Raw genomic sequence first — 13,927 nt, 5'->3', positions numbered from 1 at the left:
TACTATTATGTGTTTCAGCTAATGCTATAGTTTTTTTTTTATTTTTTATGGAGATAAAATACATGTAATTATTAAGAAAGATTTAGTTTCACATTTTGATCATTTACTGAAACATGGGTGTTCTAAGCTTTTGTTTAACTTTTTTTTACACTCTCTTACGGCACTATTGACAACAGCTTTTTAGCAATTTTTAATCAAATTATGTTTTGTTATATTTTGTTTCTGCATGGTTTTATTTGTCTATTTCATATGTTTCGTTTCATCTTTTATTTACGATTTTTAATGATAACAATTATATATTATATATCTATGTTTTATTTTATTTTAAATCATAATTTATCTTTTATTAATATTCACTTACTCTTATTGATTCACTTCCACGATATATGTTCCAAGTAAACTTTCAAAACGAATACACAAGTTTAAAAATAAAATTCACATACAGTGTAATTTGTTTTTATGATTTTACATGTATAATGTCTATTTGATTCAATTTGATCATCTCTTAAAATCTATTCATTCCGCGGATGGCGCGGATTATCACCTAGTAAAACTATTATTGGAGGAGATACGGACGGTAGGTCTAAAAGATTCCAACAGTTTGAAAATTTTATAATTACCATCAACACCAAATTATTGGAATCTTTAGACTTACCATCTATGCCTGATTCATCACATATTTTCGGAATATACCATATATGCTTTTCGAACATTTTAAAAAGTATATTTTCAGTTGACCCATAATTTTTCCAAACGAACTCAAGTTGGTGTGTCTTATGATAAAGTTACGAGTACAAGGAATCTCAAATTTGCAACGTAATAAAGCTCACATTAAATGCAAAAAAAAATGAATCAAATATATTTGTTTAATCAATTTTCATGTGATTTTAGTACATAAACATGGAAGAGAAGGGCTGCTACTGCTAAGATGGTGCGAATCATCACCCAGTCTTATAATCAAAAATTTAATACTAGCGTCCTTCTTTATTGAGCCAACTTTAAATAACGCGATTTCTTTTCGATGGCGAATTTAATTAGAGACTAGATCTTGACCCGTGCGACCGCACGGGTATTAATTTTCACTTTTAGTTTTTATTTATTTATACAAAATAATATATTTATAATATTTGATCGTTTTATATTGATTAAGTTAGGGGTGGATATTTGGGTATCCACTCGAATTCAGTTAAAATCTATTCGGGTTTGAGATTTTCGAGTTTAAAGATTCTAGCTTTATTCGCGTATTTATAAATTTTGGTTCCGGTTTGATTCGGATTTTTGCGGGTTTGATAACCCGTTTAAACTATTTTTAAATTTTCAAAATTTATATATCTTTAAATATCTCTAAATCTAAAAATAAAAATAATATAACATGTAAATATGAGTAATGTAATTTGAGTAATGTAAGCCAAAGTACCTAAATTAAAAATTAAAAATATGTTTAACTTGAATATTTGGATGAGAATAAATATATATTTTAAGTATTTTTGGTGTTTTAATTATTGTTTATCTATTTTAGATGTTTACTTTTGACTATTTTTTATATTTCAAATATTTTAAACAACTTTAAAATAGCTTATATCTTTAATATTAACTCTAAAAATAGTTAACATATTAAGTATATAAATATGATTTAAATACATTCGAATATCCAAAATATTTCGTTCAGATCAGGTTTGGTTATGGTTTTCTAGATACCAAAATGGTAAAAATCCGTTTAGATATTATCTAGTTTCGGTTCAAATTTGATAATATTTTTCGTTCAGATTCCTTAAATGAAAAGTTGATATTATAATTTCTATGAATTGTTTGTCCAGTAAAAATGTAATTTTTTAATTTGAAATTGATTTAATGGAGAAATTAATGAAGTGTATTTAATTCAAATTTAATTTTGGAAAACACATTAATCTAAGTGAAAAAGACAAAATATTAAAATAGAAAGTATTGTTTAATTGTGTATTTAATTTTGGAAAACACATTAACTAAAGTGAAAAAGACAAACATAAAAATAGGAAACTTAATTAATACTACAGTGGCATGAAGTGTAAATAAAAGTGAAAACTAAGGGGTATTTTTAAATGGGTACTTCTCTTTTAATAAGATAGATGGAATATTCCGTTATGGAATAACAGAATTGGTCCAAAAGCCCATAGAAGGTCCAACGAATTTTCCATTTTTCCATACGCGCAGGGTCCCATTGGTGACGTCACACCCTGCCTATAAAACCAGCCCGTCTGCAACCTTTCCTCTCGGTTTAAGACACCAAAGAAAACCAACTAAACAAAAAAAAATATTCCATCTTCTCTCACAAATCCTGCAAACAATGGTGGCCGTTGATGTAAACGAGAAGAACAGTGGAAGCAGTCTTAAATTTCTATGCAGTTACGGCGGCAGAATCCTCCCTCGTTCTACAGATGGGAAGCTCCGTTACGTCGGAGGTCACACCAGAGTCCTCTCCGTCCATCGTTCCATCTCTTTCGAAGGTCCGTCTCTACTCTCGTTTTTTTTACCACTTCAATCCTCTCCTTGTAATCAATCATCACGAAATTGAGATTTTGATTTTTTGTTATTATTCATTCTCCAGAGCTAATGAAGAAACTATTCGAATTCTGCGGATTCTCCGTTGATCTACGGTGTCAATTACCAAACGGCGATCTCGAGACTCTAATCTCCGTCAAATCTGACGAGGAACTAGCGAGCATCGTGGAGGAGTACGATCGCGTCGTCTCCGGAGCCAAGATCCGAGCTGTTCTATCGCCTCCGAGAGGGAATAGACAGGGAGGATCTCCGTCGTCTTCGAGCAGCGATCGATCTCCGAAATCGCCGTTCTCCGTTACGCCTTCCCCGCCAAACTCGCCGTCGTCGTTGGCGTACGGGAGATATTTACAGTCTCGGTATTGTCTGCCTCCTCCCACGGATCTTGGTAGAAGATACGTTCACAGATCCGGAGATTCGTATTGCTATGCGTGCCGTGGACATAATAGAGACTCTAGGCTCATCCGGCATTGACGAATATTTGAAATGTACGACGATGACGAAGATGAATAAAACAAATATAAATACAAACAAAAAAAGAAGGAAAATCGGGACTTAAATTTTTAGTTGTATACGATGTGATTGTGTTGCGAAGAGAAGAATCAAATGTTTCCTTTCCATTTACCTTCAGAGACTTGACCACCGGAGAAGTTAGTTTAGACGGTGAACGAGATGGAATATTCGTCCGGGACCGTTACTAACCGTTAAGAGTTGCCGTTACCACGTGTTGGCACGTACGACGTTCTTTTTTTATATACGTGATACGTGGCGAATACTGAGAGACGGTATTTGTTGTCTGTGTCAGGGATGTTAGACGCGTGTAGGCCAGTGGATTCGTTTGTAACACGTGTCAGCCGTCGGCACATACAAGCCGTTTTGTGTTTTTTTTTTTTTTGAGCAACTTGTGTTTTGGTTTTGGCCTCTTTGATAATGATAGAAGTAATACTTTTGTTTGTTTTGTTGAAGTTAAATTTTTGTTTGTTCTCTGAATTTTTAATATTCGGTTTCTTTTTACTCGTCTCATCAGGACTAGAGAAGGAAATATGATCTTTTGATCACACGGGCGTCTGTTGAGAACATTAAAAGAGAGTTAAATACTAATACTGTCCAAGTCTGTTAAACTAATCGGGACATATGAAAAAGAACCTATCATGAGTAGGTAGATTAACTGCGTGTTTTTAGTGGACTTCCAAAATCCCCGCAACGTGTGAATGGGACAGAATGAAGACTAGAGAACGTAGAAGTTGGTGAGAAACTTGTCCCGTCCTTCATAACTTCGGAACACCACAAAAGAAAATATATTAGGGGTTGTTGTTCAATGATTATTAGAGAATGACTTTTGGAGTAGTAGCAGTTCCACACATCTCCCTTTTCTGCTTTAATTAGTTTCAACATATTTTGTTGAAAAATCAACCAGCAGACACATTACACAAAATATTCAGCTCCTTTTTTCAACATTTTAAATTCAAAGTCACAAAAGACAAAAACAGTTCAGTCAACAAAAATAACATATATGTATATATATATGATATTCATTCATATTTACAGCTAATATTCGTTCCTTAAAATTTCATAATTTTGGACACACTGGTTTTTCCACAGCACTAGACCGGTTAGATTTGGAAAGATGTCATCATCAAGAGAATAGACCATGAAATCTGATAGTCATTACACATACAAACCCAACCCAAACCGTTGCAACTTGTTAGGGAAGACGAGCTTCCAAACTCGGAATCACAGTCGTTTTGACACGAGAAGGTTTAGACAAGTATCCTCAAAAATCAAGCTAATGTCATCAATAAACTTTTTTTTATATATGGAGAGATCATTCAACCAGTCTCTTGCTCGAATTCTTCACCATCTGATTCCTCTGCATTGTCTGCATCATCATCATCATCATCTGCTTCATTATCGTCTTCTTCTTGATGGTTGTCAACGACTGGTTTTCCAATTACGGGTAAGCTAGGACTCATCTTTCTTATCTCGTTGCACTGCACCAAACAAGAATTTAATCAAGAACTTATCTTAACATTCCCAATAATAAAACTGAAATGGAACAATTAGTCTGATTTGATCACTCTCCCTTTTCACCTTCCACGTTTATAATCAGACAAATCCAAATATACGTACATACAATTAGAGGAAACACCAAAAACTCAGATGAAACGGAGACACAGGTAGTCTATCTTCTAGTAAAATAGTGTTTGAAAAAAATATCCATGGAGTCTACACTACTCAAGATGAAGAATTTACTCATACTTCTCATCTTTGAAAGATACCACCACTAAAGAATTACACAGCTCAACATTGGCATCAACTGAATATCAAAACGTTTGCTATACTCAAACATAGCACCAAAACAGAGTAAGTTCCAAAAGAAGAAAGATCGAAAAATAGTCACTGTGAAGTAGATAAGAAAATGATCTGCCTAAATCAAACTCGTTTATAGTTACCAACAAAAAACAACATTCATCAAATACAAAGATTGAACCTTTATGCTCAGGTTATCATCAAAAACTAACTAGCAAAACTAAACCACCACACGAAATGAAAGCCTATACGGGGTACAAATCCATCAGGGATTAAAAGGAACCGTAAGTTATCAATCAAGATTATCACTTGTGTTCATATAGAACGGACAATTGAAAATTTTGCTTCCTATCATTCGAAGTTCGAATCGAGAAAGAGTAGAGAGGAAATAAAGAGAGATTACCTTTTCTTCGAACTCAGCTTCTTCCATGGCGAGAAGAATCTCTTCGTTCTGAGGCTGGGGCCACTGTATAGGTAGCAAATGCGACGCCGGGATCGTCTTCGTCGATGACGGAAACTGGCTCATCAACGTCGGAAACTGCAACATTATTTTTATTCTCTCTCAGAAAACAACAAAAAACGGGGAAAAGGAAAAGTCCACTTTATCAAAACTCGGCGTATTAGCTATAACACGCAATGACTCGGCCCATTTAATAATATCGGCCCATCTCTTTCACACACATAAGGTTCGACCTGTTATTTTAAGCGAACGCCCATTTGGTCCATTACGTATCTTTGGGTTATTATGGAACTTTCCTTAAATATTATAGGCATGCTTCTAGGAACATTATTATACGATATACTATTGATTTTATAAACTCACCAATATACCTCTTCAACCTTTCGAAAGTGATTGCCACTTAATATAAACCTATTAATCTATAAACTAGATTTTGACCCGCGCTTTGGAAGCGCGGAATATTTTACGATGAAAAATTTCACTAATAATTTAACAAATATTTTGGTAATTTTTAAAGAGTGTGTATTTAAAATATTTTTGCATTTAAATACACTGTTTTTAAATTCAACCCGATTGTGATTATACCGGTTAATCCGGAAATCTGACAATTCAATTTAGGTTTTTAAAATATACATATTAAAAAAATCACTAAAACCCGAGACTAACCGATTGAACTGATGGATAACCGATATGTAATCTAATTGGATTTAAATTGTAATAGTTTCATAATTTGTAATCTTATAATCCAAATTTTAAAGTTTATTATTTTGCAATTTATGAAATTATAACGTTTCTACAAAATTTTAAAGAGAAAATGATATATATAAAATAACTAAGATTAATTATTGTATTGTTTGAAAACATTAATAGTAGTATAAAAATATATTGTTTGGAAACATTGATAGTAGTATAAAGAAATAAGTATATTGTTTGGAAACATGGATAGTAGTATAAAGAAAGGAACATTAGTGATTTAATGTAGGTTTAACTATAAAGTATAAATGTGTATTTAATTTAAAAACTTACAAAATAAATGTTAGGTCCCACATAATGTTTCTGTTTTAGTGGAATATTTTACGATGAAAAATTTCACTAATAATTTAACAAATATTTTGGTAATTTTTAAAGAGTGTATTTAAAATATTTTTGCATTTAAATCAGTGTTTTTAAATTCAACCCGATTGTGATTATACCGGTTAATCCGGAGATCTGACAATTCAATTTAGGTTTTTAAAATATACATATTAAAAAAAATCACTAAAACCCGAGACTAACCGATTGAACTGATGGATAACCGATATGTAATCTAATTGGATTTAAATTATAATAGTTTCATAATTTGTAATCTTATAATCCAAATTTTAAAGTTTATTATTTTGCAATTTATGAAATTATAACGTTTCTACAAAATTTTAAAGAGAAAATGATATATATAAAATAACTAAGATTAATTATTGTATTGTTTGGAAACATTGATAGTAGTATAAAAATATATTGTTTGGAAACATTGATAGTAGTATAAAGAAATAAGTATATTGTTTGGAAACATGGATAGTAGTATAAAGAAAGGAACATTAGTGATTTAATGTAGGTTTAACTATAAAGTTTAAATGTGTATTTAATTTAAAAACTTACAAAATAAATGTTAGGTCCAACGTAATGTTTCTGTTTTAATAAGATAGATTATTTAAATTCCTAGGACCGGTTCTGCCCCGACTACTTTATAAATACAACTTAGTTACCCAGTTAACTAATGATTTTCGTAGAATAATTAGTGAAGCTGTCCCCGGTTACGTCGAGCTCTTTTTCTTTACGTCGTCGCTCTTTCAGAGCTAGAAGCCATTGCTTTGCTCTTGTTTTTTTCCGCCTGGTTTTACTCTCATCTCGTGCTGTACAATTAATGTTGTTTGGCACGTCTACTTTTTCAGTATTCACTACAAAAAAATCAGTGAATTGTATCACTTAAATAGTATCACAAAAATAAGTGATACTATTTTAAATTACTTATTAAGAAATGACACAAATATATATAATTTTGAATCAATTAGAACAACTGATGTTTTTATTAATTAATTTAGCATCAATTCAAATAAAATGATACAATTTACATGAATTTGTATCATTTTAACAAAACTGATATCGTTATATAGATTTATATCAATTCAACAATTGATACATTTATTATTTTGTTTAACATCACTTATTAAACTGATATATAATTTAAATCAATAAAAGACTGATGCTAACAAAAATTATATAAGTAACTTTAATAGAAATAATGTAATTTTCTCTTAATTTGCATCAATTAAAATATCTGATATAATAAAATTAGTTTAGATCGATAAAATAAGTAAGCTATTTATTAACATCTATATTTTTTTCTATAGTAGAATTCTCTAAGTGATCAGTTACAGTCCCTAGAAAAATGGAACCACTACTACAATCCCATAAAACGTTAACAAATTAATTAAAAAAAAAATAGCATCAACTAATAGAGAAAAAAAAAAGAGAATACGAGAAATAGTATAACTGATTCTCCTATACTTGTGGCTTTATAATGTTCGTGGCTTTAATCTAGTTAGATCATGTTATTATATTACTGATTCACCTCTGCATACGCTTTTCTCTCCTCTCAAAATCCTCATCTTCATCTTTGTTTCTTTCAATTTCTTTATCAGTTTAAAGTCATTGTATGTGTTTCTTCTTATGAAGAACTTCAAACAACAACTGGAATTTTCTACTCATCCAAATCTGATTGAAATTTCTTAGAGGTATTTTTTCTTCTCTCTTGGTTCACATTTTTAGAAGATTACAAGTTTTTAGAAATTTCTGTTAATGGTTTAAGTATCTTTGTTACTAGGAGGGACATCTAAAAAGTATTGATGGAGATGACGTTGATTCAAAAATGGAGGAAGAATAGAAGTCGGAAGGATATTGATTGATTGAGAGTTCTACAATGAACAAGAAGAAATCAAGAAGAAGGATCTCAATATTTTAACTTTTATGGCAAATTTTGTTTAAGCATTGAAATTTTTTTTCTCTTACTTTTTAACTTGTAAGATTATATTTTCAAAATAAAAAATAAAAATGTTAATGTTATAAAAATATTCTCTTTATAGTTTATATATTGGCGAAAATGTATGTATTGTACAAATGATAATACTATTCTTAATTAATAATTATAAATTATATAATTACGAAATCATTTTAAAATAATATTAATTTTTATTCGATTAATAATAAATGATATAAATAATTTGAATCAATTACTTTAATTGATGTTAATATTAACATCATTTAAAAAACTGATGTAGTTGTTAATATCATTTTTTGCAACTGATACCTAATAATATCACTTATAATAATTGATGTAAATATTTATTATTTTTACATCATTTACTATTAAATTGATGTAAATTATTTGCATCACCACTTTCAGAGTCATTTATTTAAGTGATGCAAAAAAATTTTACATCATTTATAAGTAATGCCAAAATATAAAATAAATGATGTTAAACACCTCTTTTTTTGTAGTGATTTGTCTTCATAGCTATTATAGTACTGTATTATTAATGAGATTTTTCCTACCTTTTGTTTTATTGTTAACTAGATTTTGATCCGCGTTTTGAAAACGCGGGATACTTTTGATAAAAATATCATTAACAATGTTCTCCTGTTTTGTTAATTTGAAATGAATTTTTCTGTTTAAAATATTCTTGCATTTAAATAGCGATTTTATATCCGCTCCAGACCAATAGTCGAACCGCTAAATCCAGTGATCTGATATGTAAACATGTTTGGAGTTTATGAGTTATCTATTACCAGATAAAACTGGAAAAAACCTCTCCTTAAACCTCAAACTAATTGATTGAACCAATCAGTGACCAATATATATGAAATTCAATTTAATATATTGATGTAAAATCTAATTTTTTATTATTTCAGTAAATAGATATCAGTTATTGAGATGTATATAATCCATAATACAATAAGTAGAAATGAAATTAATTTATAGTTTTATATATATTTTAATAATATAGATTCTCAAAAATAGATTTGTACAATTTGTTAAGATTGGATTATAGAAAGTAGAGTGATGTATAAATATTTAGGATAAATAATGCACGGTCAAACAAGTATTTTCAATGTGCATTATTAAAATTTTATAGAAAACACAAAAAAATTTGGACAATATATATAGTTATGAAAATATTTTGGTAAAACATTTAATACACAAAATGAAAAGTTAATAAGAATCATAAAGGGATACATGATTACAAAAATTATGTTGCATTAATGACTCAATATTTGTTAGGCAACATTAATAGGGGTGCAAAATGGTTTCTAAAAATATTTCTTGGGAATATTCTTTTGATTAGTTAAATAAAAAATAGAGCATTGAAATTAAATAGCAATGACATACCATTGTAAATAACTCAAATTTCCAATGGAGATTCTGCTTTAATAGTATATATATGTTTTTCTATTAGCATATATTTGCCTTTCTTTATCTGTTTTTTTCATCGTTCTTTCTTGTATAGTTTATATTAAAATTTATATTTCAGTTTTAGCACATTTTAATAATAGTAGACATTAGCAATTGCTAATAAATAATAAAAGCTAATTAATTCTTTTATTTTTATTTAATATTTTAGAGTTTAGTTATATTTACTATTTTATATATGTATAAACTAGAAGACTACTTTTTATATATATTCAAATTAATTTTAAGTGTAACAGTAGTCATTGTGATTAGTAACATTTGTAAAAAAATAATTATAATTTATTTTATAAAATCTTTTTCTGAACTGAATAGAATTAAAAATTATTATTTTCTTGCAGTTTTAGTTATTTTTAGTGATTAATATTTTATAATAAGTTTTAAATATATTATTATTTATTTTAAATAAATAAATTTAATATTATATAATATATATATTAGCTATGTGCTCCCATCAAATAATTGGTCTGTATCACCACTGATTGCTTATAAATTTATTTATCATTATTTTGAGTACATAGCTAAATTTGTGATTGGTAGTTGTGTGGTCAATTATTTTGCCTTCTTCACACACGCAATTGCTTATACATTTCTTTATTATTATTTTGAGTACATATCTAAATTTGTGACTGGTAGTTGTGTGGTCAATTTTGAGATAACCTATGACTCAGGAATATTTATGTATATAAGCACGTTTGAGACGTAATTCTCCTCCCTCCACAAAACGATAGTCCTTCCTTTTTTTTTTTTTTTTTTTTTTTTTTTTTTTTAACGATAGTCCTTTGTTGTTCGTTTTATATTTCCGGAAAGCAAAGAAGCAAAGAAAACAATAATGAAAAAGCGATATCATTCCAATTTGCATTTTAAAAGCACAAATTTGAAAAATCGCAAATCAAAAGAAATGTGATTTCAAAAAAAGAAATGTGAGGCGAAAGTGAAATCCAGTACAAGAAAACGCGAGACTGCCTCTATGGCCTCCCATCCCATAATTCCGAATATGCTAGACTGATGCTGTCACAGATGCTTTTTTAAATTAATTAATATACCACTCAATGGATTAGAGTAATATTTAGGAGATAACGATGTTACACGTTCTTTTTGTGTTACACGTTCTTTCTGTAACACAACGACAATTAAGTCAATCACGTTCTTTTTTATTCTTTTCTTTTTTCTTTTTTGATAAAAAAAAGAACCTGAACAGGTAGCACATGTATGTTTTGTGTTACAGAAAAAGAGGTAAACATGTATGTTTTTCGTTTTCATGGTCCCTTCCTACACAAAATTGTTTATATATTTATGCTATGAGACTAAAATCAAGTCCACCTTCTCGCCTTTATTGGAGCCATAACAATGGCGGACAACAAAACAAAAACAAGCGTGTTTGACTTCTTTCTCCTCTCCGTGTCTTTGGTTGGTCTCTGTTTTGCTCCGGTTCCAGCATCAGCACAAGGTCGGAAACTCAGTTTCGGCCTGAACGGCCAATTCAAGATACTGCAAGTGGCGGATATGCACTACGCAAACGGCAAGAGTACTTGGTGTAGCGATGTTTCTCTTATCCAGTACTGGTTTAGCTGCTCCGACCTCAACACCATCGCCTTCATGTCGCGAGTCATTGCCGCCGAGAAACCTGACCTCATCGTCTTCACCGGTAAAAATTCCACTTTTGACAAAACCCTATATATATATATTAATTGTTTTTGGGATTTGTATACGTTCTCAGGTGATAATATATTTGGGTCTGATGTTAAAGACGCTGTGAAATCCATGGATGCTGCTTTTGCTCCAGCGATTGCTTCTAAGATCCCTTGGGTTGCTGTTTTGGGAAACCATGATCAAGAATCTACGTTGTCCCGACAAGAACTCATGATTTATATAGTGATGCTTCCCAACACTCTGTCTCAAGTGAATCCTCCTGAGGCTTTTCACATTGATGGGTTTGGCAATTATAATCTCGAAATACATGGAGTTGCTGAGTCGAGTTTACAGGAAAAATCTCTTCTCAATCTCTATTTTCTAGATAGTGGAGATCACTCTAGTGTCCCTTCCATAAAAGGTTATGATTGGATCAAAACTTCTCAGCAGCTCTGGTATAACCAGACTTCGAAACGTCTCCAGGTAACCTCATCAACGAACAATCAATCTTGTTTTTTTTTAAAAAAAAATTTCAAACTATTATGAAATTGTCTTATATCAGAAGTTGAAAGAAATCTTAAGTAATATATAAAAGACAGGTCAATATATTTATTACCAATTAGTTTTAGATTAAAAGCACCATCTAACTTAACAAACGATGAGTCTTGATATTGATGATGATCAACAGAGGGAATACAATGAAGAGCCTAATCCTCAACAAGGTACAGCTCCAGGACTAGCTTACTTCCACATTCCACTACCGGAGTTTAAAAACTTTGACACAAAGAACGCCACAACAGGAGTGAGACAAGAAGCTACAGGCTCAGCTACCAAAAACTCAGGGTTCTTCACGACGTTGGTAGCTAGAGGAGATGTAAAATCAGTGTTTGTGGGTCATGACCATATCAACGACTTTTGCGGTGAACTCAAAGGTGTGAATCTATGCTATGGGGGTGGGATTGGATACCATGCGTATGGTAAAGCTGGGTGGGAGAGGAGGGCGAGAGTTGTGGTTGCTGATTTGAACAAGAATGGTACAGGGAGCTGGGGAGATGTGAAATCGATCAGGACATGGAAGAGGCTTGATGATGAGCATCTCTCTGTAATTGATGCACAGGTGCTTTGGACCAATTCACCAAGCCGATCGAGTGTTTCTCGTTTATGAATATATGTGGTTTTGTTTCATTTGGTTATAGAAACGGAAACCAAATAGAAACGGAAACCAAATAATCCGCACTTATAATAAAGCTGTGTTTCAGATTAACTTTGGGTTGTTGGTTCCGCTTAATTAGACATACGACTTAAGTTACCTTGCTTGATAATCATTTATCACTTAAATTAGAGACTTTCTCGGACTACGTCCGGGTTTCTTTCTATAAATTACTTTTTATATATAGACCAAATTGCTATATAGACACAGAAAATCAATATCTGCTAAGAAAATATTTTCTTTTTATATGAAATATGTGGATTATGTTTTAATTCATGTATTTTGAGTTTATAAACTGTAGTCATCGCATACCTCTTGTCAATCTACCAGCCATCGATCTCCACTGCATGCGCAAGAATAATTGACTCACATTCCAACACTGAGTCCTCTCAGCAGTACGTAGAACAAAGAACAGTTTCCATAGAGAAGCATACCACTTAGAACATTGTCAAGTTAGTTTGGCATTAATCACTTGATTGACTTTGTTACCAGCAGTGGCGGATTTAGTAAGGGTCGTACGGGACCACGCGCCCCATCTAATTTTTCAATTTCTTTGAGTAATTAAGCTTAATCAATAACAGTGCCCACTGTTGAATTATAAAATATAGTGAAAATATTATGTGCCCCCAATTAAATCAAGTTGTAGATCTGCCTCTGGTTACCAGCAGTGGTGCTTAACTTACCTCAACTTATATCTTTTAATTTGAGACGTCATCTGCGAAAGGTTGCAAAACTGTATGACCACCTGGCATCTTTGTATCGAAAAGTGTTTGTGGTAACCGTAGAAGTTCTTGCTGCTCATTCTCACACTTGGCCACTTTATGCAAACCAATTCGCCTGAATATACACTAATTAAACCCGATGATTGTGACTATTTGAGCCTGAGATTTGTGTATTTGATATCAAAGTTTACTTAACACATCCAGACAGTGCCCACAAACGGAAATCTCTCTCTGTTATGCACATCGACATCAAGAAGCAAAGATCAATCAGTAAGGGGGGGGGTGTATTCAAGTGAGAGTTTCAAGTGATTTGTATTAAAATGACAAATCCACTGTTATTCAAACATGAATTTTAAGAACTCATTTAAAATTCACTGTTATTGAACTTGACATTTTGTAAAGTACTCTGAAATCCACTGTTATTGAAAATATTTTAATTTGTGGGATTTTAAAGTTTTGATGTGATTTTAGTGGGGATTATTGGTTGTAGTATTTTAATGAATTTAGGATTCTTTGTTGGATTTACAAATTTTGATAAATCCATTGATTTTAAAATC

The 13,927-nt window shown here is 31.1% G+C and overlaps 3 protein-coding genes across 3 annotated transcripts; 2 read left to right on the top strand and 1 right to left on the bottom strand.

The window, feature by feature from the left end:
- Nucleotides 1–2,248: 2,248 nt before the first annotated feature.
- Nucleotides 2,249–3,159, top strand: LOC108861346 (uncharacterized). Its single transcript, XM_018635186.2, has 2 exons — nt 2,249–2,483; nt 2,585–3,159. Exons 1-2 carry the CDS (start codon nt 2,324–2,326, stop codon nt 3,007–3,009), a joined length of 585 nt encoding a protein of 194 aa, XP_018490688.1. The 5' UTR covers nt 2,249–2,323; the 3' UTR covers nt 3,010–3,159.
- Nucleotides 3,160–4,161: 1,002 nt separating this feature from the next.
- LOC108859304 (uncharacterized) lies at nt 4,162–5,449 on the bottom strand. The gene is made up of 2 exons (XM_018633192.2): nt 5,249–5,449; nt 4,162–4,526 (listed from the first exon to the last, which is right to left on the bottom strand). The coding sequence occupies exons 1-2, from the start codon at nt 5,390–5,392 to the stop codon at nt 4,365–4,367; spliced, it is 306 nt and encodes a 101-aa protein (XP_018488694.1). The 5' UTR covers nt 5,393–5,449; the 3' UTR covers nt 4,162–4,364.
- A 5,631-nt stretch (nt 5,450–11,080) lies between these two features.
- Nucleotides 11,081–12,702, top strand: LOC108857738 (probable inactive purple acid phosphatase 29). Its single transcript, XM_018631749.2, has 3 exons — nt 11,081–11,454; nt 11,527–11,921; nt 12,127–12,702. Exons 1-3 carry the CDS (start codon nt 11,157–11,159, stop codon nt 12,601–12,603), a joined length of 1,170 nt encoding a protein of 389 aa, XP_018487251.1. The 5' UTR covers nt 11,081–11,156; the 3' UTR covers nt 12,604–12,702.
- The last annotated feature ends 1,225 nt before the right edge of the window (nt 12,703–13,927 follow it).

The sequence above is a fragment of the Raphanus sativus genome, chromosome 5 (genome assembly GCF_000801105.2).
Source record: "Raphanus sativus cultivar WK10039 chromosome 5, ASM80110v3, whole genome shotgun sequence".
NCBI classification, from domain to species: domain Eukaryota; kingdom Viridiplantae; phylum Streptophyta; class Magnoliopsida; order Brassicales; family Brassicaceae; genus Raphanus; species Raphanus sativus.
The sequence above is the reverse complement of the archived record's forward strand: the minus strand, read 5'-3'. Positions and strand labels throughout refer to the sequence as shown.

What these genes read in the sequence shown, in the direction of transcription:
- LOC108861346 (XM_018635186.2), top strand. Translation starts at nt 2,324, where the DNA reads ATGGTGGCCGTTGATGTAAACGAGAAGAACAGTGGAAGCAGTCTTAAA. An exon ending in TCGTTCCATCTCTTTCGAAG is followed by an intron (nt 2,484 to 2,584) that starts GTCCGTCTCTAC and finishes TTCATTCTCCAG; the next exon opens with AGCTAATGAAGAAACTATTC.
- LOC108859304 (XM_018633192.2), bottom strand. Translation starts at nt 5,392, where the DNA reads ATGTTGCAGTTTCCGACGTTGATGAGCCAGTTTCCGTCATCGACGAAG. An exon ending in AAGCTGAGTTCGAAGAAAAG is followed by an intron (nt 4,527 to 5,248) that starts GTAATCTCTCTT and finishes TGTTTGGTGCAG; the next exon opens with TGCAACGAGATAAGAAAGAT.
- LOC108857738 (XM_018631749.2), top strand. Translation starts at nt 11,157, where the DNA reads ATGGCGGACAACAAAACAAAAACAAGCGTGTTTGACTTCTTTCTCCTC. An exon ending in TGACCTCATCGTCTTCACCG is followed by an intron (nt 11,455 to 11,526) that starts GTAAAAATTCCA and finishes ATACGTTCTCAG; the next exon opens with GTGATAATATATTTGGGTCT. An exon ending in AGACTTCGAAACGTCTCCAG is followed by an intron (nt 11,922 to 12,126) that starts GTAACCTCATCA and finishes GATGATCAACAG; the next exon opens with AGGGAATACAATGAAGAGCC.